This window comes from Elgaria multicarinata, chromosome 13, assembly GCF_023053635.1.
Source record: "Elgaria multicarinata webbii isolate HBS135686 ecotype San Diego chromosome 13, rElgMul1.1.pri, whole genome shotgun sequence".
NCBI lineage: Eukaryota > Metazoa > Chordata > Lepidosauria > Squamata > Anguidae > Elgaria > Elgaria multicarinata.
This window is the reverse complement of record NC_086183.1, coordinates 12,788,814-12,813,260: the sequence shown is the minus strand read 5'-3', so window position 1 is coordinate 12,813,260 and position 24,447 is coordinate 12,788,814. Positions and strand designations below refer to the sequence as shown.

Sequence of the window (24,447 nt, the reverse complement as noted above, 5' to 3'; positions counted from 1 at the left end):
AAGGAAGCTGAGATCGAGACGACAGATCCACGTGTGGGTCAGAACAAGGGACAGGATTCAGTGGCAATAAAGGCCGTGCTATGAGTTGGAAGGCAAGAAAACCGCAGAAAGGATTTTTTTAAAAAAAAATCATTTAAAATTATTATTATTATTACATTTCTATCCCTTCTTTTTTCCTTCTGCAAGGAACGAAGGAGGATTACATGGTGGCCCTCCTCTCCATGTAAGCCACCTTGGGTTCTTTGCAAAATGAAAAAAAAGGTGAGATAGAACCTCACAACAACCCTGTGAGGTAGGTTAGGCTGAAAGGCAGTGACTTGACCCAAAGTCACCCAGGGAGCTTCCATGGCTGAGTGAGGATCTCCTGAGTCCCAGTTCAACACTCTAACCCCACCACACCACACTGGATTGAAACAGGAATTTAAGATAATAGCACATGGCAAACACTTGTGGTGAGCCTGTGTGGTGTCGAACTTAAGAGTGCCTGACTAGGGCTGAGAGGATCCAGGTTCAATTCCCCACTCAGCCATGAAGCTCACTAGACCAGACGTTCCGCCTTCTTCTCTCCCTGCCCAACCTACCTCACAGGGTCGTTGTGCGAATACAAGAGGTGGAGGAGCACCTTTGGATTTGTTAGCTGCCCTGAGATCGCTTCTGCTGAAGAATAGGAGAAAAATAGCTAGAATAAGTCATGAAACCATATTAATAGACATACCAGTTCAATCTGCAGCAACTCCATTTGAAACGGTCTTGGGCAGTAGGGGACGGGCGGTTTCGTTGACTGAGGCAAAAGACAAAAAGGGCCCTCCCCCCCCCAATTCCATGTACAAACGCCGACAGGGCTGACAGGTGAATCTGACTTCAACATTGGCAATGAGAGAGCATCTTCCACCACGTCCGAAAGCAGCAAGCTAGCTCACGGGCAGGCCCAAAACTCATTCTCCTCTAACACCGTGCTGCTGCCTCCCAGCATCTGCTGCCTGAGGTGACCGCCTCACTCTGCCTAATGGTAGGGCCGGCCCTGTCTGCTTGAGACCCTGGAAAGTGACTGCCTGTCAAAGCAGAGTAGGCAATACGGAGCTCGATAGACCAGTAGTCTGATTTGGTATGAGGCAGCTTCACATGCAGGGCTAGGAGGAGGAGCGTTCCCAAGAACTTGTCTACAGTAGCTGGTATTCAGAGATATACCGACCTGTACATGGCGGTGGACAGAAATTAAATATTGGAGGGGAGCAGGGCCGGCGCTACCGTTAGGCCAACTAGGCAACCGCCTAGGGCGCAGACCTCAGAGGGGTGCAGTGCTGCCCTTTAAGGGTCACAGTTTTATACAAACACAATAAAATGAAAATAGAGTTCAGGAACTCTTCTTGAACAGCTGAATCAAAGTTGGCAATTTTTTGGTGGGGGTGCAAGTAGCTCACCTTGCCTAGGGTGCAAAATAGTCTGGCATCAGCACTGGAGAGGAGGGAATTTCTTTCATTATTATTATTTTAGCTTGAACCCAGATCAAGTTAACATCTGCTAAGGTGTTAACAATTAGCAGATGTTAACAATTTCTTCATTTGCTTTAAAATGTGTTGGTGGCACACACATACACACACACACACCAGTCGTCATTATTATTATTATTATTATTATTATTATTATTATTATTATTATTATTATTACATTACATGTATATACCGCCCCATAGCCAAAAGCTCTCTGGGCAGTTCACAAAGATTAAAACACTGAACATTAAAAATCAATATAGAAAATTTAAAGCCATAAAAGCACAAAATTTAAAAACCGTAAAAGCATTTACGCACACACATTTAAAACATCTATGAACTCTCAGCAGATCCGGGGTCAATTACAAACTCAGCATACGCTGTTTAATGCCTGGGAGGAGAGAAAAGTCTTGACCTGGTGCCGAAAAGATAACAAAGTTGGCGCCAGGCGGGCCTCTTCGGGGAGATCGTTCTACAGTTGTGGGGCCACCACTGAGAAGGCCCTCTCCCTTGTTGCCATCCTCCGAGCTTCCATCGCAGCCCCCCATTGCCTCTTGTGCCGCCTCCCTCACCAAAGGGAAAGATAGGTGTTTTTTCAGTGGTAAACTGCTATGGAACCTCAAAAGGGACAAATTTAGCTTGTTTTCAAGCTAAATTTGTCTTTTTTTAAAGCCTCTGCAGAATGGTGGTGGCAGCAGCAGGAGTGCGGCCTGGGGTGGGGGTGTCCAAAGGTGGAAAGTGGCCCCGCTTCCCTGCCCCCCCCCAAAAAAGTTGCCCACCTCTGCCTTAAACTCTACACCAAATTCTATTTGACTGCCTTTAATCTTTAAGCAAAATATGTCAGGGTGACCATGGCCATTTCTACACCAGCCCAGTGTAGAGGGAGGGAGTGGGGAGGATCTCACGAGATCCTGATCATGAGATCCTCCCCTTAGTCTACATACGGGCGCGACATCTCTGGAGGAAGGAGGGTGTTGCACCCGCCTTTTAAAAAAAACTGAACTCAGCTCACGTGCGCTCCAATGAACAGTGAGTTTAAAAAGAAGAAGCCCCAACCCATCTTCCCTCCCCACCCCCCGATTCCTCCCAGCCCAGTTCCTTCATCTACTGCTCCCTGCTACTCGCAGGGAGGAGGGAAGAAGCCGGGATGGGTGGCCACACCTCCCACGGTCTCGGGATGATCCCGAAATCGCGGAAAGAATCAGGTTATCCCTGGGAAAACGTGTGCTCATACCCCCTGCCTCCGGGGGTCCCTGTGCTTTTGACTCGGCCGTGACCAGCCCGCATTTTCGGGCTCGTGTAGAAACGGACCACGTTGGCAATGATGGTCAGAGAGCCCGTAGGATGTAACGGTTGGAGCAGAGAAACACGAGTTCAGATCCCCGCTCAGCCACAAAGCTTGCTGGGTGAACTTGGGCCTGTCATTCTCTCTCTGCCGAAATGACTTCACAGGGTTGTTGTGAGGGTAAAAATGAGGAAAAAGGAACGGCAAACAAGTCAGCCTCCCTGATCCCTTCGGGAGGAAGGCTTGGATAGAAATGTCGGTCTTATTTGCACGCTTCCATCAGCCCCTGGGGCTCAATAGATGGCGCTACTTTCTGTTTGCAGAAAGGGCCCCCCATTTTTGCAGCTGCTCATAAGTTAAACGCTGGTTCACTTCCTCTTCTCCTGACAGAATATTTCCAGCCGTGCCAGACATACAAACATCCAGTTCAGCTGGCAGCAAAACGCCTGCAATGGCTTCAGATCTGGTTTTTTCCATACAAGCTTCCCCCCTGCTTCTCGCTCCCCCCACCCCCCTGGCTAGAAACACTCCCAACCGTAAGGACACAATCGGTTCAAAATTCAGCACAATGAAGGCCCAAGATTGAAGCGTACACCTCAGCTTAAGGTTTGGTCAGGATTGTGCCCTGAGACTTGCCCCGAGAATTAGCGGTGTCTTTTGAACCAGGGCAGTGTGGTCTCCAGATCCCGCTGGCTTCAGCCGGGCCTTGCTGGGTGGCCTTGGCAGGTCAGGGCACACGTCTGCACGGCAGCTGCTCATGTTCCCTGTTTGGCATGCCATCACTCGAGGAGAAATGAGAGGACTCGTCCCTGGAAAAAGCAGGTACCTCTCCTCCCGGGAGAGCCCAGTGCCAAACTCAGGCGGAGCCTTCACCCCGCTTCAGTCCAGAGGAGTGATGCAGGCTGGAGGAGCCGAGGATTAGGTCTGCCGCATGGGCGCGCACAGCCAATCTCTGGCCGAAAGGCCCGATGTAGATGTGGCCTGCATGGCGAAGTCTTCGCATTAGTTCTCCATCTGTGAAATGGGACTCCGTTTGGCCTGCCATAGGTGAGGCCAGCTTCTGCGTCCCAGGAAGGAGAGGGGGGACTTCCCTGTTTCTCAACCCTACCCTCCATCACCTTTGAAAAGCCTGGGAAGGGAAGATGGAGAATCCAGAGAATGGGGTCTAGGTCCCTTGAGAGTCAGACCTCAACTGCCAGGTTTTCATGTGTCGGGGTGGGTGTGTTGAAAGCCAACTACCAGCCCACCCCTGCAGCCGAAGGTTTACTAACGGACTGGCCGGCAAGATCACATTACGCCAGTCCTTTTACAACTTCATTGGCTGCCAGTCCAGGTCTGGGCCCGATTCAAAGTGCTGGTATTGACATTTAAAGCCCTAAACGGTTTGGGGCCAGGTTATTTGAAGGAACACCTCCTCCCATATGTACCTGCCCGGACCTTAAGATCATCTACAGGGGTCCTTCTCCGTGAGCCCCTGCCAAAGGAAATGAGGCAGGTGGCTACTAGGAGGAAGGCTTTCACTGCTGTGGCACCCCGGTTGTGGAATGAGCTCCCCAGAGAGGTCCGCCTGGCGCCTACACTGTACTCCTTTCGTCGCCAGCTGAAGACCTTTTTATTCTCTCAGTATTTTAACACTTAATTTTAACTGAAATTTAAATTTTACTGTTTTAACTCTGTATTTTAATCTTATATCAATTTTGCTGCGTGGTTTTATCCCGGTTGTGCTTTTTATACTGTATTTTGTATTTGTGCTTTTAACCTGTTGGTTGTTTTATTATGGTTTTAATTTTTGTGAACCGCCCAGAGAGCTTCGGCTATTGGGCGGTGTAAAAATGTAATGAATAAATAAATAAATAAGGTGAGAAAGTTCCAGTGGCAGGTAGCATAATCCAAGGGAGGGAAGAGGCTGAGATCCAAAAGCTGCCGATTTGGGAGAAGGGATCAGAGAACTACGGCACAGCCCACTGGTATTCTCTTACAGCAAGGAAATCCATGGGGCCATTTTTGCCTCTCCCCACCCACTTCCCGGTGGGCCACATTGGGAATACAGACATAAAATTTGAAATTTTGACAGTGCAGCAGCAAGACAGTGATCCGCCGGAAGGGGGAGGGCAGGGGGTGGAAAGTGACCCCTGCCCCCCCAAAAAAGAGAGGACATGCCCACACCACACCCACCCACTAGCACCATACAAAAGCCATGTTTTGCAGTGTTATTGCTTACCGGGTACAAAGTACTTTACAGCGTTTTATACATAATTGTCATGACACCGTATTTATTTATTTATTTATTTATTACATTTTTATACCGCCCAATAGCCGAAGCTCTCTGGGCGGTTCGCAAAAATTAAAACCATAATAAAACAACCAACGGGTTAAAAGCACAAATACAAAATACAGTATAAAAAGAACAACTAGGATAAAAACCACGCAGCAAAATTGATACAAGATTAAAATACAGAGTTAGAACAGTCAAATTTAAATTTAAGTTAAAATTAAGTGTTAAAATACGGAGAGAATAAAAAGGTCTTCAGCTGGCGACGAAAGCAGTACAGTGTAGGCGCCAGGCGGACCTCTCTGGGTAGCGCTCTGGTGCTTGGCGTTTTCGTTATATGAAGGAAATGTAAATATAGAAATGAAGGTGTGTCTTGCTTGCTTTCAGCCACCGTTCAGGCAACACGCTGAACCATGATGGTTAAGTGTTTTTGAGCTAAACATTATGGCTTAGCGTGTCGTGTGAACCATGACTTAGCGCAGCGGTTCTCAACCTGTGGGTCGGGACCCCTTTGGGGGTCGAACGACCCTTTCACAGGGGTCGCCTAAGACCATCGGAAAACACATATTTCCGATGGTCTTAGGAAACTGTATTGACTGAACTACGTCATATATCATCTTTTGAATTATTAAAGCTATTGTTATGCATTATTTTCATTAGCAAACCATCCCATGACAATGGATCGTGTAGAGAAGAACGAAAATAATTTTATGGTTGGGGGTCACCACAACATGAGGAACTGTATTAAAGGGTCGCGGCATTAGGAAGGTTGAGAATCACTGATTAGCGGGTCGTGTGAACCATTCCTAACCATGGTGGCTACTTAACCATCATTTAAACACGGTCCCTAACCACTTGCTGCAAAAGGGTTAGCAGCTCGACTTAGAGTGGCTTAGAGTGTTTTCTGAACGGGCCCATTGTCTTTTAAAACTACAATGCAACCCCCTCCCTGCAGTTCTCTTTGGCACTGTAGACCTGCCAACTTCTCTTCGTCTGGGATACCGCTTGATTGGAGGCTTTGGGGCACGTTTGTCAAAAGGAAATGCACCTCTTCAGTGGACACCTCCACTATCTTGATGGCTCACCTATCCCTTTGAAGCACTAGCCAAGACGTCTTGTTACAATTGTAGGGAATTAAGCTTTGAGATCTGCACCATAATTGGGCTTTAGCTCTGGAGGAAATTAATTTTCCTATCCACCCAACCACAAGAATCGGTCCAACCTTGGCTCCAGGAAGCCACATGGCACATGAGGTCACCCACCTCTCCCAAGCACAGGGCTGCCTTTGAAAAGCCTGGGAAGGGAAGAGGAGAACAGAGGCTCTGATTCGTGTGGATACTTAACATAGAATTGTTGAGTTGGAAGGGACCGCAAGGATCATCTAGTCTAACCCTCTGGAATGTGCAGGAAAACCAGTTCAACCATCCATGAGAGGTGGCTGCCCAGCCTCTTCTTAAAAACCTCCAGAGATGGAGAAGCCACAACCTCCGTAGGTAGACCATTCCGCTGTTCTACAGATCTTACCGTCAGGAAGTTTTTCTTCCTATTTAATCTAAATCTAGGCAGCTGTAACTTAGACCCATCATTTTGAGTCCTAATTTCTGCGGCCGTGGAAAATAAATCTTGACCACTTGAAAGCTTTCTTTTGCCGCCCAGGAGACCTGCTGTATTTGCTTCACGGTGCAGAGCATTGGGTGTTTGACTCCCAAAGGGCTTGTTCAGACAGAGCGCCAAAGCCGAGTTTGACGCAAAGGTGTTGAACCTATTTCAGCCCGAGGGCCGGACTCAGTTTTGGAGAAACAGTAGAGGGGTGTGTTCCAGGAGAGGGAGAGGTGGGGCCCAAATTCCCGGCATATTTTAGCTCAAAGCTTTTACTGCCAGTTACTAAACCTTAGGAGATGCATTTCAACCTTTTAGAATTGGGGGATGGGAATGAATCATGCAAAAAACTGGGGAACAACCAAATTGGAAGGGCTGGAGGGAAAAAGGGCAGGGCCAGGAGAAAAGGGGCGTGGCCTTCTGGGGAATCCTAGAAGGGCCGGATTTGGCCCACGGGCCAAAGGTTCTGCATCCCTGGACTAGGCGAATGAGCCTGGGGCAGCTCTTGCGTGCAGTGAGTATTATTAGTTATTAGTGATTACATTTATATCCCACCTTTTTTCCTCCAAGGAACCCAAGGTGGCGTACATAATCCATATCCATCCTCACAACAACAACCCTGTGTGGTAGGTTGAGCTGAGAGGCTGTGACTGGCCTAAAGTCACCCAGAGGGCTTCCATGGCCGAGTGGGGAGTAGAACCCAGATCTCCTGACTCCCAGCCCAACACTCGAGCCACTACACCACACTGGCTCGCCTCCCGATCCTGGTTTGAGACAAACCACACTTTTCCTTTACGTAGCTTTCAGTCAAGCTCTGGCTTGCGCTTGCCTGCAAATCAGCGTTACAAACCAGGGTTTTACCTTGGTTTTTGATCCAGGCTTGAAGAGCCACCCCGAAACCATAGCTCACTGGTTCGGATGAAATGGCAGCTGTGGTTTGCCTAAAGCCAGTCTCGGGACATTGCGCATGAGACAGTAGAGGCTGGTGGCTCCGATGTCAGTGGGGCGACGAATCCACTCCGAGTTTCAGTCAGAACCAGTCTGAACTCTAAAGAAGCTTCCGCACCTCTACATGGGGCAGCCTTTGAAGACGGTCCGGAAGCTGCAGCTTGTGCAAAATGCGGTGGCCAGATTGATAGCTGGAACAGGGAGGTTTGAGCATGTAACACCAATTCTGGCCCGCTTGCATTGGCTGCCTATATGTTTCCGAGCCCAATTCAAGGTGCTGGTCTTAACCTATAAAGCCCTACATGGCTTGGGACCGCAATACCTGATGGAATGCCTCTCCCGACATGAACCTACCCGTACACTGCGCTCAACATCTAAGGTCCTCCTCCGAGTGCCTACTCCAAGGGACGCGCAGAGGATGGCAACAAGGGAGAGGGCCTTCTCAGTGGTGGCCCCCCGACTGTGGAATGATCTTCCTGATGAGGCTCGCCTGGCGCCAATGTTGTTATCTTTTCGGCGCCAGGTCAAGACTTTTCTCTTCTCCCAGGCATTTTAACAGCATTTAACAACGTTACGTTTGTTTTTAATGGACCCCAGAATTGTTGCTTTTAAATGGATACTGTTGTTGTTTTTATACTGTTTTTATGTTTTTAAAATTTTTGTATACTTTTAATGTTTACTATTTTTAATTGTTGTAAACCGCCCAGAGAGCTTCGGCTGTGGGGCGGTATATAAATGTAATAAATAAATAAAAATAAATAAATAGCTCCTTTAAAGTTCTGACTGGTTCTGACTGGAACCCGGAGCAGTTTCACCACCCCACTGACATCCGAGCCACCAGCCTCCACTGGCATGAGAAAAGACAGAGTGGCCGCGAAAGAGTCTTCAAGCCTCTTTTACATATCATCAAAGCATGGTTTGGCAATCTTTTATTTTATCTATTTATACAATAGAATAATTCTTATCCCATCTTTTGGCCTCACTCAGGCCCCCATGGGTGCTCCTAACCTCAAGTTAAATACAAAACATTGATAAAAAAAATGCAATACAAAACAATGATTTTTAAAAAAGCAAGCAAGGAAGGAGAAACCAAAGCTAAATAAAGCAGCTGTCAGCAGTAGGAGGGGGGGATATTTATTGGTTTGTTTGTTAGATTTGTTTATTAGATTTTTGATGTGCCCCATAACAAATATACATCAATCCCAAGTCTTTGGGAAAAAGAGAGGTCACAACAGAACAATGAAAAGGTTGAAGACTTTACTGGCCTAAATAACCTTGGTTGCTTGATCTGCAGCTGTTTTTGTAAACCATCGCCATCAGGTGCTGATTCTAAAAGGAGAACACCCCATAATTCCCCCCACTGCAAATTGACCCTGTTCAGACATTATTATTATTATTATTATTATTATTATTATTATTATTATTATATTTCTAACCCGCCTCTCCATCCTGATCGAGGCGGGGAACAACAAGTATAAAATACATAAAATATTAATCAAAACACAGTATACCTTGTTAAAACTTCCTAAAAACATCCTAAAATTCCACTGGATGTTAAGCCATGGTGGTTTAAGTATTTTAAGCAAAACGTTATGGCTTAGTATGTCGTGTGAACCATTCCTAACCACCGTGGCTACATAACCATGGTTTAAACATGCTCACTAACCATTTGCTGCCAGAGGCTTAACAGTCTAACCATGGCTTAGCATGTTGTCTGAACAGGCCCACTGTGATAATCATCAAATTCGTTATCCCTAGATAATGTATACAGCAGCTCTGTAAAGTAGAAATCCTGATGAAATAAGCTTCTGCCAACAAGAGCTCAATCCACAATGAATTTGCTAGGCTTTAAGATATCACCAGTTGGCTTGTTTTTTCTGTAATGTAGATCAGTGATGGTCTCCCCAATGGAGGCTGGTGGTTCCGATGTCAGTGGGGCGGTGAATCCGCTCTGGGTTTCAGTCAGAACTCTAAAGGAGCTGTCCAAAGTGCAGAGCTGGGATTCACCGCCTCACTGACATTGGAGCCACTGGGGAGAACGCTGAATTCAGCCCACTGGCATGAGAAAAAGGAAAGCAGCAGCCCCGAGGCCAGCCTTCTTCAACCTGGGGCGCTCCAGATGTGTTGGACTACAACTCCCAGAATGCCCCAGCCAGCTGGCTGGGGCATTCTGGGAGGTGCAGTCCAACACATCTGGAGTGCCCCAGGTTGAGGAAGGCTGCCCGAGGCTCTTTTCCATATAATCAAAGCACGATTTGGCAATCTTTTATTTATAAAATGGTTTTTATCTCACCATTTGGCCTCACACATGCCCCCATTGTGGTTTAATCAACCCACGGTTCGCCACTGTTACATGCGGACGAGTGTTGAATGTCTGGACTTCTTGCAACTTCCGAAAACAGTTGCCGTTTTTCTTTTTGTGCAAAATATGTCGGCCAAAATTCATGCTGAAGGCCAAAAAAAAAAAAAAAAAGGAGAACCCCAACAGGGTTGGGGAACTAAAGATATAGTTTATTCTAAAATCCACCACGTTTCCGACCCTAAGTGTCCTTCCTCAGGGTAATTTCATAAACGCAAGGTGTAACTTCTATTTCATACCCACGGTCTCCAAGGCAGGACGCTGGGTATTTGAACTCGGAGTTAGCAAAGCATAGGAGACGGTGGGTACGAAATTGCAGTTATATCTTGCATTTGTTGAATTACCCTGAGGAAGGACCCTTAGGGACCAAAATGTGTTGGATTTTCAAACCATATCCTTGATTCTGCCCCTTTGCCTCTAGCTTTTTTGGCATCCCGAAATTCATGCTGCACTTTGATTTAATCTCTGGTCAGGTTATCAGAGTCATGAAACAAAATTGATTTGGGGGTATGAATCTAACCCTCAGTCTGCCCGTTGACCATTCCTGGTCTACCTCGCTGGATGGTTGTGAAGTTGAGTGAGACAGAGTTTTATGGTAAAGCAGCAGTTTCTGCAGCTGAAACTCTCCCCACGGCCTGAGTTCGATCCCAGCGGAAGCTGGTTCTCAGGCAGCCGGCTCGGGTCGACTCGGCCTTCCATCCTCCCGAGGTCGGTAAAATGAGTACCCAGTTAGCTGGGGGAAAGGTAATCACGGCCGGGGAAGGCAACGGCAAACCACCCCGCTATAAGGCCTGCCAAGAAAACGTCAACGAAAGCTGGTGTCCCTCCAAGAGTCAGTAACGACTCAGTGCTTGCACGAGAGGTTCCTTTCCTTTTTCCTTGATGAATAGATACATAAAGGCATGCCAGCAGCAAGATAAAAGTTGCCTAGGCACACACTGCCAGCATTTGGTCACTGAAACACAGATTACTTGCACAGAGCATGCATGCCTCCTCTCTCTCTCTCTCTCTCTCTCTCTCTCTCTCTCACACACAAACACACACACACACACACACACACACACACACACACACGAGTGTTTGTCTCTCTCAAACACAGCTTGAGACAGCAGGACGACTGTAGCTAATAGAGTTTGGCTGATCCCCCTGCAGGGCTATGATGAGATGGACAAAATGGAAAGAGGGAGTGGAAGAGGGGAGCCAGGCAAGGAAGGAAATGCCAGGAGAGCTTGGGCTGGAGATGAGGCGGATCTGACGAGTGACAGCCAGGCCTGGCATGCGAAGGGATGCACGGACATTTTGTCTGTCTGTCGGGGATGCACGACCCGCAGCGCAAGGGTGGGGTTGGATGCTCCAGGAACCAGGGTGGGGGGACATCTCGCGCACATCTGCTCTAGCCCCAAACCAAGCCCCCCCCTTTTTTAAAATTTTTCATTGACCTTGAGCTGGAAGCGTCAATCCTCGGACAAAGACACGGGATCCTCTTCCCTCTGGGTTGCGCCCCTGGCGTAAATTGGGTTTCAAAGTCAGGGAGCTGGAGGAATGCACCGTTGTAAACCTGGCCGGCCGCGAATTTATGTGTTAGGCTCTACGCCTGTACAACGCATGACGTGAATCAAGCCCGAGACAACCTGTACATGGGGTGGGGGTGGGGTGATGGCGTTTAGGGTGCCAGGACCAGGTACAGCTCAGCAAATGCCTTCCTGTACTCAAAGATGCTATCCGCATGCCTGCCCTCGCCCCCCAGCTCACTGCCTTAACTGGCAAACGAAGGGAAAGCAGCGACAGCTTACTAAAAAGCCTGCCAGATCAGAGGGTTAGAAGTGCAGCTCCAGGGAGGAGGAAGTGCCGCCAACTCATCCCTATCCCAGCACAGGTATCCACGGGCAGGGTGCCGCGGGGCCCTTGCAGGCTCGCAGAACTGCCTGTCTTTTCAGATCGGTCCCCGTCGCCTTCTTCTGCCTTCTTCCTGCTCTGTCCCTGCTTCACACGCCCGGGTCTGTTGTGCTTCCTTTGAACAGATGGGAGCTCCATCGCCTGCCAGCCCGTTGGACTGGAAAACGGAGCCAACCCGCCGGCTGAATGGTTTCCACGGAGCCAGGGCTCGGGGCTGCGGCAGCCCAACAGCGAGGTGGACGGCGGCGAGAGGAACTTCAGGGTGAACCTCCACTGCAAACATGGGCGGCCCAGGTAAGCGGCAGGGAGAGATGGGCGAGGGGGTGGCCCCGTGGAAGCTCCTGCCGAATCCCTCCGGGCATGGGACATTTCCAAGCCTTCGTATTAATTTGGGACAGGCAGGCAGGCAAGGCAGAGGAGGGCCAGGATCTCTTCTCGATCCTCCCAGAGTGCAGGGCACGGAATAATGGGCTCAAGTTACATGAAGCCAGATTCCGTCTGGACATCAGGAAAAGCTTCCTGACTGTTAGAGCAGCATGACAATGGAACCAATTACCAGTGACCTAGGGAGGTTGTGGGCTAGAAGCATTCCAGATGCACTCAAAAGGCAGCTGGACAGACATCTTTCAGGTTTGCTTTGAGGTGGATTCCTGCATTGAGCAGGGGGTTGGACTCAATGGCCTTATAGGCCCCTTCCAACTCTACTATTCTATGATTCTATGACCAAATCAAGATGGGGAGAAAGCAGGTTCCATGGAAAAGGCTCAAACCTGAGCTTGGTAGAGGCACGTGACGGGATGGGCTGGTAGAATGGGCTCCGCTGCTTTCAGGTTGTGGAAAATAATGCCAATTTGAATAGCCTCTCGCCACATTTTAGAAAACTAACAAAGCTCCCTGCATGTAGAAAACTAGCATATCAGAAAGCCTTGGGTTGCCAGGCTAGTTTTCTGTTTGCAGGGAGTTGTGTGTCTGTGTCCCGTCCCCGTCCCCCCGCTGAAACACAGGGGAAGCATTCGATCTGAAAGGGTTCTGAGCATTCCATCCCTTCAGTATTTCTCCTCCTCCTCCTCCTCCTCCTCCTCCTTCCTCTGTATTTGTAAATAGACCAAGACCCAGCCCAGGTTAGAATAGTGATATTACAGCATCTTCCCCTCCACATCGCCAGCTTGCTGCCACATGAAGCATTTTCATTTCCTTTGTGGCAGCGCACTGAGCACAGGCTCGGCTGCAGACCCGTGCTATTGGGAAGTAGCTTCGCCTCTGCCTCACTGCATGCCAAACTTCATTCACCGGCCCAGTTTGCTCATAGTAGTAGACCCTTAACCAGATCAGCAAGGGAGGGGGCGTGACTCAGCAACGGAGCCCCTGCGGAAGGTCTCAGGTTCGATCCCCGGCGTCCCCAGGTAGGGATGGAAAAACTCCTACCGGTATAACAAGGCAACAAGGTAGAAGTCTTCCGATCTTCTTGTGTTCCAATGTTCCAGACCAGGTGGAGGAATCTCAGAAGCTGAAGAACTACAGAAAAAGAAGCTGTGTGGTAGTGCAATGGATAGGGTTGAATCATCATCATCATCATTCTTTTTCTTACCTGCCTCTCGTCTGGATCAAGGCGGGGAACAAGTATAAAATACATAAAACTGAATTAAAAACATAGTATACATTATAAAAACATCCTAAAATTCCACTGGATAGGCTTGCTGGAATAGACCAGGGAGACGTAGGTTCAAATCCCTACTCAGTCATCCTCAGAGCTTACTGGATGATGTTGGGCCAATCACTAACTGGATATAAAGAGAATATGGGGTGGGGTGGGAGGAGACCCCTGCGTTCATTGGCAAAACGAGATGGATTTTGAGCTGTGTAGGGATCTCCCAATACTGATCTCAAGCAGTGAAGCACTCTGCAAAAAAAATTTGCAATCTGAGCGTGTGCATGTTTATAGCGTCCATTTGCCTAATTTACACTTCTTCTGCTTAACTGAGGGTCAAAGAGCTATGCAGGGCATTGGAGCCCTGCAGGACAACCATTGGAAGCCCTGCCTCTCCCCTGGACTGATTTCTCTTATTTTATTATTTATTTATTTATTTATTTACTGCATTTCTATACCGCCCAATAGCTGAAGCTCTAAAGATGAGATTTCACCAGCCCTTGCTCCTGGTTCCTTCCAGGTCTATCTTGGCTGCCTTAAGGACTAGGAACTTGCTGCTTCTTCTTCTTTTCTTGACAAAGCTGTGCCAGGACTGAGGATTCTGAATGCTCAGTAGTACCAGGGTTACTGCTTGTGCTGTGCAGCTGTGAAACCCACACACAACACCCTAACCTTAGTTCTCCAAAAAGCTGGTAGTGCTCCCTGCTGTCTTTAGCTCCGATGATCATTGATTACATTTATATGCCGCCCCAGACGAAGGTTAAAAACATTTGACGGAAAGGGGTGGGTGGGATTGTGGAAAATCATGAGAGAGAGAGAGAGAGAGAGAGAGAGAGAGAGAGAGAGAGAGAGAGAGAGAGAGAGAGAGAGGCCCAATTCAGACAGCACACTAAACCATGATGGTTAAGCATTTTGAGCTATTCAAAAAAAGGAAGGCAGTAATTCAATGATCTGATATATACAAAGCACACAACTACAAGATATACATTCAGGGATGGACAGGGATAATTAACCTTGTTTATTTACAGAGATAACTGATGCATCCACCTGCACGGTCATCAGTGGCAAACTACTGGTTGCCTAACAAAACTGTACATGAAAATGACTCCTAATGCAATCATATCGCCTTTTTACAATAAATCAGTTCTAATGCATGATATACATAAATCAAAACCACAGTCGCAGTTTGTAGACACAATACAGTGCTGGTGATGACATCAGTACAGTAACCTTGTAAACTAAGTTTATAATACGAGGTTATGTTTATTGTTTTCTTCTTCTTATCAGCATTGTAAACTTTATTAACAGGCCTCTGGTTTGTTTGTCCTGCTTCTTCGGGGGGCGGGGGAATGCAACATCGAATTGGCGGAAACCCGTAGATTATTGTGGGGTAGACACCTCCAAAATGCAAAACAGCCGGTATGCCTTGAGCCTGGAGAAATGCAAATAGCAGCCACAGTTTAAACACTCTCACTAACCACTTGCTGCAAAAGGGTTTGCGGCCTAACCGTGGCTTAGCGTGTTGTCTGATTCCTCCAGCTCCCCTCCTTCCCTGTTGCACTCTAGGGGTTCTGTGGGTCCCTGCTTGTCTGCTGCTGCTTTTCTGACCCTTCTCACTTCACATCTGGCCAAGAGTTGCCTGGAAACAGCCGTGCGGTGGGGAGGGGACGGAAGGGAGGGGTGTTCTCACAGGAACGGGGAGGGAGCGTAGGGAAAATCAGGAGGAAAGCCAGGTCTGCGGCAGATATTGGATCCTTTCCTTCTTACCCTTGCTGGACAGTGTCAGGAAGTCTGGGGGCAGATGGCCGGCAATGGGGAAAGGGGGGGGAGAATAGTTTGGAGGGGGAAAAGAACCCCGAAAGTGAAACAAAAGCTGCCCTTTGGAAAGGCCCACAGCGGACACCGAGGGCAGGAGGGCCACAGCCCTTTGCAAGCGGCGGGGACGGGGGGGGGGAGCAGATGGCTCCTGTAGGTGCAACACGGCTGAGCCTGCCAAAGAACTGAGGTCACTTCCTGCAGCGGCTTTCTGCAATGTGGAGCCCTCCTAGAGCGGAGAGGGAGGGGGCCGTGCCGCGCTGGCTGGGGCCGGCAGTGGAAAGATTTCAGTGCCAAGGCTGGCCGGGGGTGAGGTGGGGGGGTTGGAGGAGGAAGGGAAGGCTGGGATTTTTTGAAAGAACATGTGAAAGATGTGGGGGGGGGAGTGGGCAGGCTCTGGAAAGAGCCTTGGCCATTTCCCTCCCAAAGCCCGGTCCCCTAGCCAGACGTCCTGATGTCGTGTACCTCCAAGTGACAGTGCAGGGGGTTCTTTTCCCCTCCAAACTTACCCAGCTGAGCCTGGTGGCTCCGATGTCAGTGGGGCGATGAAACCGTTCTGGGTTTCAGTGGGAACCAGTCAGAATTCTAAAGGACCTGTCCAAGGTTCTTTCTACACTTTGGATAGCTCCTTTGGAGTTCTGACTGTTTCCCCACTGAAACTCGGAACGGATTCTTCGCCCCACTGACGTAGGAGCCACTAGCCTCCAGTGCACGTACCTGTGGTTATCCGACCATCAGCTCCGCACCTCTGGTGTTTCATAAGGAGTGGCACACCTGGGGGAAGGCATTGATGCGTCCCCCTCCCACACACTCATGGTCTGGACAAATGACCAGGATTGTGTTTTGACGCCTTTCAACAGATGTATCTCTCTTTACATAAATAAATATTTTAGTTTGCCCATTGCCTAGCATCTGAAAAAAATGGGTGTGATCCAGCCAAAGTTAAACATTTTTAAAACCTCTGGGAATTCCACGAATTGAGCACGTGCTTGAGTCCCACATTGAAATCAGTGAGACTTCAATATGTCCTTAATTGCGGCTGATTTATGGCCATATGTATGGAATAAGTTATAGTTACAGTAAAATAATTTCTAAAAATAAGTTATAGTAAAATGACTAAAACCCCAGGTAGGTTAAAACCGACCTTTATCAACGCCTCTTTTTACGGTTTGTTAACATTTGCCCCTCTTGCTATAGTAATATGTTCTTGCTGAATTGAGCTGCGTCTGTATGTCGCTCTGTATATTGTTTCTTACAAGGGGAAACTGCAACAAAATGTTGCAGCGTGGGAATGCTGCTGTGCACAATTCCAGCCAGCTGGGCATGTCCTTTCCTAGGGTACTCCATTCCCTCCTCACTCCCATTTTTCCGTTCCCCATGCCTGCTGAGCATGCTCACTCTTCATTGTCCACCACCCTCCCCAAAATGACGTTTTTGTACTTGAGCAAACCTTGCGGTTCCCCCAACCTTGCTGGTACTTCATCCTTGTGCACAGGCCAGGGTGGAAGAACCAGCGATGCTCACGCATTCTCCAAACTCCACTTCGAAGTTTAGTACGCCTTGCTTCTGTTTTCATTTGCGACCTGTTTTTCCTTCCATTTGAACAGGAAAAGTGTGTACTTCAAACAGAAAACATTTGCATTCCTCTGCACATTTTTCAGAAATGCACATTCCTTCCCCCCCCCACCACCATATTGATTAAAGTGTGAAAATGCATGTTTGGGGTTTGTTTGTTTTAAAGCACCCTTTAAAGCACGCATTAATGAAAAAAACCAATGCATTTTCTGAAAGTGATCACAAGTTTGGGGGATGTGTGAGCTTGTTCCGAACCATGCACACCTGTTTGCATTTGGGATTGCGAATGGGGCAAGTTCTGATGATTTGTGAACTGAAACAAAATGTTCACACAGCCCTACTGGTGCATGGATAGTGCTGTTTTGTCCACATGAGGATCAGCGCTCGGAGAAGAACATCAGAAGTGCCCTGCTGGATCAGACCAAGGGTCCATCTAGTCCAGCACTCTGTTCACACAGTGGCCAACTAGCTGTTGACCATTGACCAACAAAACAGGACACGGTGCAACAGCACCTTCCCACCCATGTTCCCCAGCAACTGGTGTATATAGGCTTACTGCCTCTCTAGCACATAGCCATCAGGATTAGTAGCCATTGATAGCCTTCTCCTCCAGGAGTTTATCCAACCCCATTTAAAGCCATCCAAACTGGTGGCCATCACCACATCTTGTGGTAGTGAATTCCATAGTTTAACTATGCATTGTGTGAAGAAGTCCGTGCTTCTATCTGTCCTGGATCTCCCACCCTTCAGCTTCATGGGATGTGACCCCATTGGGTTCTAGTATTATGGGAGAAGGAGAAACAATGTCTCCCTATCCACATTTAATGCTCGTATGTAAGCCGCTCCGGGAGGCTTTTCAAGCGATCCAAATTGGTGGCCATCACCACATCTTGTGGTAGTGAAGGAGATGGCTATTGGCATGTACGAAACATGGAATTATTTGATTTCTTTAAAAGCTGACATGCTGCTCTCCCTGCTCTCAGAGCAGCAGGCAAAGCAAAAGCTGTGAAACGTGGAAGGCAGTGATAAGTTAAAAATGTAAAATGATGCCTGTTTTTCCAGCGCGGGCCCCAGAATCACCTTTGCTTCCTTTACTCACAGCCTGCAAGCCTTGGGCTGTTTCCCACCAGACTGGAGCCTCGGGGTATGTCCGCCCGCACTTTCTGTCAGGGCTCTGATGCATTCATTCGGAATGGCAACTGTGCCGCCCCCCCATTGGCCCAGATGGCAGGCTTGGGGATAGGAGGGAGACAGGGAATCGTTGGGTCGCGGCAGGTGGCAGCGTCCTCCCAGGCAAACGGCATGCAAATCTGCATCCCACCTGGTGGTTCCTTTTTCTTTTTTTCCCCAGGTGTTGTTCCTCACACCTCCAAGCTAAGCTCTGAAGCAGGAAACTCCAGTGTGGGTGTTTTTTTAGGCCAGGATTAATTAATTAATTAATTGCATTTCTATACCGCCCAATAGCCGAAGCTCTCTGGGCGGTTCACAACATTTAGACCGGTTCTCTAGTATGGATTTGTGCTAAGGGAGCCCTGATCTAAGAGCCGCTTTGGATCAGATGCTTTATTTTCCATCCCCCCAGGAGAGACTCAGCAGACTCAAGTGACTGGTAATGATTCCACCTTGGGCCGCAAGTGGGAGTTGCCTGTTTGACTGCTCCGCCGTGAAAATGAACTCCTTGCAGGCAGATAGCATGGTCAGGAGCGGACTCCATGGAGCTCTTTCCCTGACTTGCTAGCTTTCTAAGCCATGAAGCCACCCAACTCCAGCCAGCCAGAAATGGCACAGTCCAGGAGAAGGTCTGCTCCTGGGTTCTGCTGATGGTTCTTTCAGGGGCATCCAGGTGGAGGTGCTTTGCAAGAGCGGGGAGTGTGCTGAATCAACGCGCCCTGATCCATGGAGCACAAATGTCGACTCTGCCAATCTTCACACTGATCACTACTGCTCCGGCCAGGCAGCTTGGGTGGCAGAGGGATAGGAACAGCAAGCCAGCCACCCAGACACCAGTGTCCTAAACTTTGATATACCCCCAGGGATTGGTGCTGAAGATGCTGGGAAACTTCCCTCTCTGGCTGCTTTTAGGACCAGGGAAAAAAGTAGGGAAACGGGAAGCAACATGGCCAAAGGCATGCATCTGGGTCATTTGAATGGGTATTTGCAAATTAGAGCCATGGCTTCATAAGCAACCCCAGGGACCCATGTCTAGAGAAGCAAACCTGGACCCGTCCTGATTCTCCGGTATCCAGTGCCACATAGAAGTTTTTGCATGCATTCAAGAGCGCGCCGCCCTTTACAGTGGAGGGAGACGTTCCCCAGCCCTCAGCTGAATTCCAAAAGCCCTCTGCAAGCAATCAGTTCAGATGTCTGGCAAGAATGATCTCTGCTCCCCCAGCAGCAAAGCAGGCAGGAGAGAAGAGAGAGGACGGGGTGGCAGAAAGAGAGAGAGAAAGAGAGAGCAGGATGGGGGGCTCTGGCTCCACCCACTGCTGACTTTGGCTCCTCCCACTGCTGACTTTGGCTCCTCCCACTGCTGGCATGCAGTCCCTGATAGAGTGCCCCCGAGGGAATGCAGCCCTCAACAAAAAAGACCCCCCCACCTCTGCTTTACAGTGTGGTATCCTGTCACTACCAACTTCACTTATCCAGCCTCCCATGTTGGGAGTCCTGGTCCAGCACATCTGGAGGACACCGGGTTGGGAACGCTGCCCTATTGGGATGGGAACTCAACCCGCCAACACGCACGCACGCACGCACATGCTCTTGAGAATCAGCCCTTCTCTTATTGGCAGAGCCCCATCCTGGTTCCTTTGGATACACTGCAGCATGGTGGCATATCGGGCGCTGTCAAGATGTACAGGTCATAAATCGGGGCTTTGTGAAATTGTGTTAAAAGTCAAGCGGCTTCCAAGGGGGTTGGTCCTGGAGATGCTGGCAAGGCTGTGCCCTCTCCGGCTGCGTTAAGAGACATGTAGGAGCAAAGGCAAGGACTTCGTAGGGCAGGATCGTACCAGAGGTCCATCTGTCCCAGCACTTTGTCTGCAACAGTGGCCCGGCAGATTGATTGATTGATTTTTATTTATTAGATTTATATCCCGCCTTCGTTCCTCCTTAAGGAACCCTAGGCGGCATAGATAATCTTCCTCTACATTTTATCCTCACACAACAACGACCCTGTGAGGTAGCTTGGGTTGAGAGTCTGTGACTGGCCCAAAGTCACCCAGGGAACCTCCATGGCCGAGTGGGGACTAGAACCCAGATCTCCCAATTGCTAGTCCAACACTCTAGCCACTACACCACACTGGGTCTCGACAAGATGTGCCCAGTAAGGCCTGAAGGACGGCGTGACGGAGAGAGTCGTCTCCTGCTTTTCTTCCCCATTATCTTAGTCACGGGCCCTGTACTGCAGGGGCAGTGGAAGCTCCAGCTATAGCAATGATGGGCTAATGAACCCCTGATAGATCTGCCCTCCAGGAGTAGGTGGAATCTTTGCATGTCGGAATCAGGCACAACGACCAGTTGCATTTTCTTTTCTCAAAAGCAAACCCCTTTATGGAATCGCGATTTCCAAGGTGCATGTTGTGACCAGCTGTGCTTACAAGGCTCTGCTTCCAGATGAGTTGGACTACGACTCCCATCATCATCCACCAGCCTGCATGCTGGCTCTAGCTGATGGGAGTCGCAGTCTGGCACACCCGGAGAACACCGGGTTGGGGGAGGCTGCTCTAATGGGATGGCCTTGAGCAGCCCCACGCCGCAGCACCAAATGGACCATTCTCTTCTCCAGTGCTGTTGCGTTGGGCAGGCGTCTCTGCATCTTGGGGAAGAAAGTCCTCGACGCTTGAAGAAGACAAAGGCAGTAGCCAGGTGGACTAAGCAGTGGGAGGGGTGGGAGGGAAGTCAGGTGCTGGGGGAGCAGCTGCAGCTTGAGGGAAGCCAGAGTTGACGGAGAGGCACAGCAGGGGAAGGGCTTCGCCAGGGAGGGGGGGTCGGCTGGCTGGTCGAACGGTGGGGCTTGGGAAAGGAATGCAAGCAGCTCCCTTAGCACACAACAAGTCTTGGCTGGGAAGGGAGGGCGAGGCTGAGCTTTTCCAGTCGGCCTCTGTAACTGAGGCTGGCACTATTCCTAATATTTAGTCTCGGGCACCCAGGGGGTTCCTGGGAGGTCAGTTCGGGGACCCAGGCACTCCCAGTGTGCAGTGTCCATTAGACTGCTCTCATTCCTGAGCTGACACGGTCCTCTTCCCAAGCTCGGCATAAGAGACTCCCCCGTCCCTCAGTGCTTCCCTGTACACCTTCATTGTGCCTTTTAAGACTGGGCCACAGTATCCATAGGAAGCATCAAGTCAGGCCTGGAGTGAGAAATCAACCTGTGCCCACATCTGGAAAGAGTTCCATCTCTGGTCCAGGGTCCTGGAGATCAGGAGCTAGATAGGAGCTCACATCCACCAAGCAAGGCCATTACTTGTATCAAGCCTGGCCAGTCCAGAGGCGCCACGCTGCCTACCAGTCACAGGGTTTGAGGTTGCCTGTCCCAGTTCCCTGAAGCCCAACGTTATACAAACCAAGGTAACTCTCTAAACTAGGCTCTTGGCTCACACCCCGGAATCCCTGGCAAGAAACCCCTGCTGGAGCAAGATCTGAGAGCAGGGCTGTGCCACATGCAGCCCCTGCCGCCTAAATTGCCACCAAGGGTGGCACAAGGAAAGGGCGCATTTTCCTTTTAAAAGAAGGTGTGCAGGGAACGTGCACTTCATTTTAAGCCCAACCGGAATGCCCCATGACTTCCAGGAGCATGGTTGCACATTTAAGAGTGCAATCCTATGGATGTTTAGGCAGAAACATGCATTGTTTCCAGTCTAAGCATGCATAGGATTGCGCACTAAAGGAAACATGATTTTTCAACGGTTGTAATTTTGCCAGATGGGAGGTGGGTGCAGCCCCTGGTGGGTTCTAAGGGTCCAAAGTCGGTCCCCGGGCCCTCCGAATTTGCCTCTCCCTGTCTTAAGAAGTTCCCTTGCAGGAATGTTCTCTAAGCACACTCTCTCTCTCTCTCTCTCTTTCTGTGGTCCAGGGGATTCTCCTGCAACACTTATGGGCCAGAAGCCATGATGTGCTCTGCGTTCAACTCTCTTTCAGAAAGTCCCTGCAACTAGTGGATTTTCCCCCAAGTGTTTTTGTTCTGTTCATTTTTTAAAAACATATAATAGAATTGATAGAAGCACACACAAAGAAAGAGGAGTTTAAAATGTACGCTGTTAGCTGTGTGATATACAGAGTAAAGTATAAATACCTGAACTCATTAAATGAGGTTCCTGGGGAACCATGCAGGATTTCCAATCTGGTGGGATCTTGACCCACCAGTTGGGAGTCGGGGCTGGAAACATATCTTGTTAAAAATGAAAGCTGAAATGTTCCTCATTGCACTCATTGAGGTTTTAAGGGAAGCTGCCTACATTCGGGGAACAGGGTTAAATCATTTTGTAAGGGCACACACAGGGCTAGCTGCCTTTAAAACATGGGGTGCATAAAGATGAAACATTACGTGAGCAATGGGACCGCTCTGGAAAGGCACTTGCCACAGTTCTGTTTTAAACAAAACGCATTTTCTCCAGCTCAGATGAAACTGGTTCTGCCACTTTGCAACAAAAGCGGGCTGTGTGCAGCACCGATTGGCTAGTGTCTGTGATTAAATGAATCCCATCTCCCAACCCCTCCTGAAACAGTTCTGCTATTTTAAAAACACCTACAATTTTTTTAAAGGTCCTGAATAAAGTTTTGTTTGCATAAACATAGGAACAGCATTCTAAACAAAAAAGGCACATAGCCTACCTGAAACATGGGGAGAGGGGCAAAAGCAATAACTAGACAGTGTGGTGTAGTGGCTAAAGTGTTGGACTGGGAATCGGGAGATCTGGGTTCTAGTCCCCACATGGCCATGGAAACCCACTGGGGGACTTTGGGTCAGTCAAAGACTCTCAGCCCAGCCTACCTCCCAGAGAGCGTTGGAACCACCCAGAGAGCTTCAGCTATGGGGCGGTAATAAATAAATAAAATAAATACCTCACAGGGTTGTTTGTGTGAGGATAAAATGGAGAAGACGAGGATTATGTATGCCACCTTGGGTTCCTTGGAGGAAAAACGCGGGATATAAATGCAATAAATAATAATAATCAGAGTTGAAATTTGTGGCATGTACATCTGTGCATTGGATTGTAAATCTGGGGAAACTCTCTGCAGAAAAAGAAGGCAATGCATTTGTACACAGTCACATATGTTTAATACCTTCTTGCTCAAAGAGGGTACAATGCAACAGAAGCGTTTTCTACATGAGCTCTGTAAAAACGAATTGTGGAAGAGCACACGAGTTACTTATTTCAGGATGAAGACAGATCAAACATGTTTAGGACGGGGGATGGTTTGAAAGAATTCCCACCATGTTCAATACAAACGCAGCTCTTCCTCTTTGGGAGCTGAGCTCTGCAAAATTGATTCTTCACGTTTCCAGCATGGTGAGTTTAGACTGCAGAAAAGCCAGCTATGCATAGTACCTATTGGCTAGCAGCCATAACTTCAATAACATAACCTTTCCCACCCCCACTCCATTCCCCCAAATGTTTTGTGACGGTGGAGCAGGTTAAGATGAAGGATGGAAGTAGCTTGCTACTTTTTAAAAATAAATAAATGCAAAACTACATTTGCAAAACTAAAAGGAAAAAACCCACACTTCTTATATACATACTGATTGTATGAATTAAAAGAAAAGTCAGCCGCCCCAGCCTCTGCAGACCCCAGGGAAAATGCCAACCTCTGCTGACTTCCAGCCACCTCTGTGGCAACTCCACGTGTCTAGAGTGATTTGTGGCACTCTGTGAAAGCTGAGTTCTAAGCATCCAGACTTTGATTATCACTGTTGGGAATCTCACCAGTGGCAATCAGAAGCATGAGTTCCTGATTTACTCCTCTTTCAAACTAATACAAATCTAGCAAAACATCATCATCATCATCATACCCACCTCCAGTGTTAATTCCTACTCCAGTGGTCTCTGTTTGCCCTGTGGGGGTTGCAAAGCAGTGTCATGATCTGAAGGAGAGACCATAACTTTAGAGAGGGGCCATAGCTCAGGGAGATAAAGCCCCTGATTTGCATGCAGAAGGTCCCAGGTTCAATCCCCGGCTTCTCCAGGTAAGGCTAGAAAAGGATCCTGCCTGAAACCCTGGGGAGCGGCTGCCAGTCAGTATCAGCAATACTGGGGCTAGACTGACGATGTGATTCAGAATAAGGCAGATTCCTATGTTCTCGAATCAGAAAACATGTTTCCCTGGCAAGGCATCCAACTGTAGGTTTATGCACTAGCTCTCTCTCTCCTCTCTCTCTCTCTCTCTCTCTCTCTCTCTGTGTGTGTGTGTGTGTGTAAGATGTATAGATTATGCTCTTCTAATTGTAGAGGTGCTGAGAGATGAGGATGTGTGCCCTTGTGTCACAAAGGGATGGCACAGGTTCTCTATAACATGCTTTAAGGTCTTTGATCTTGGAATTGTTGTAAATCACAAGCTGAATAT

At 48.6% G+C, this 24,447-nt stretch overlaps 1 protein-coding gene across 2 annotated transcripts in view; it reads left to right on the top strand.

Annotated features, from left to right (window-relative positions):
- AHDC1 (AT-hook DNA binding motif containing 1) overlaps positions 1–24,447 on the top strand; it is a 242,957-nt gene that overhangs the window by 178,129 nt on the left and 40,381 nt on the right. For both annotated transcript variants that reach the window (XM_063140463.1, XM_063140462.1), the window contains exon 2: positions 11,975–12,143. In XM_063140463.1, the coding sequence (XP_062996533.1) occupies positions 11,975–12,143 (169 nt within the window). The remainder of the gene's footprint in view (positions 1–11,974; positions 12,144–24,447) is intronic.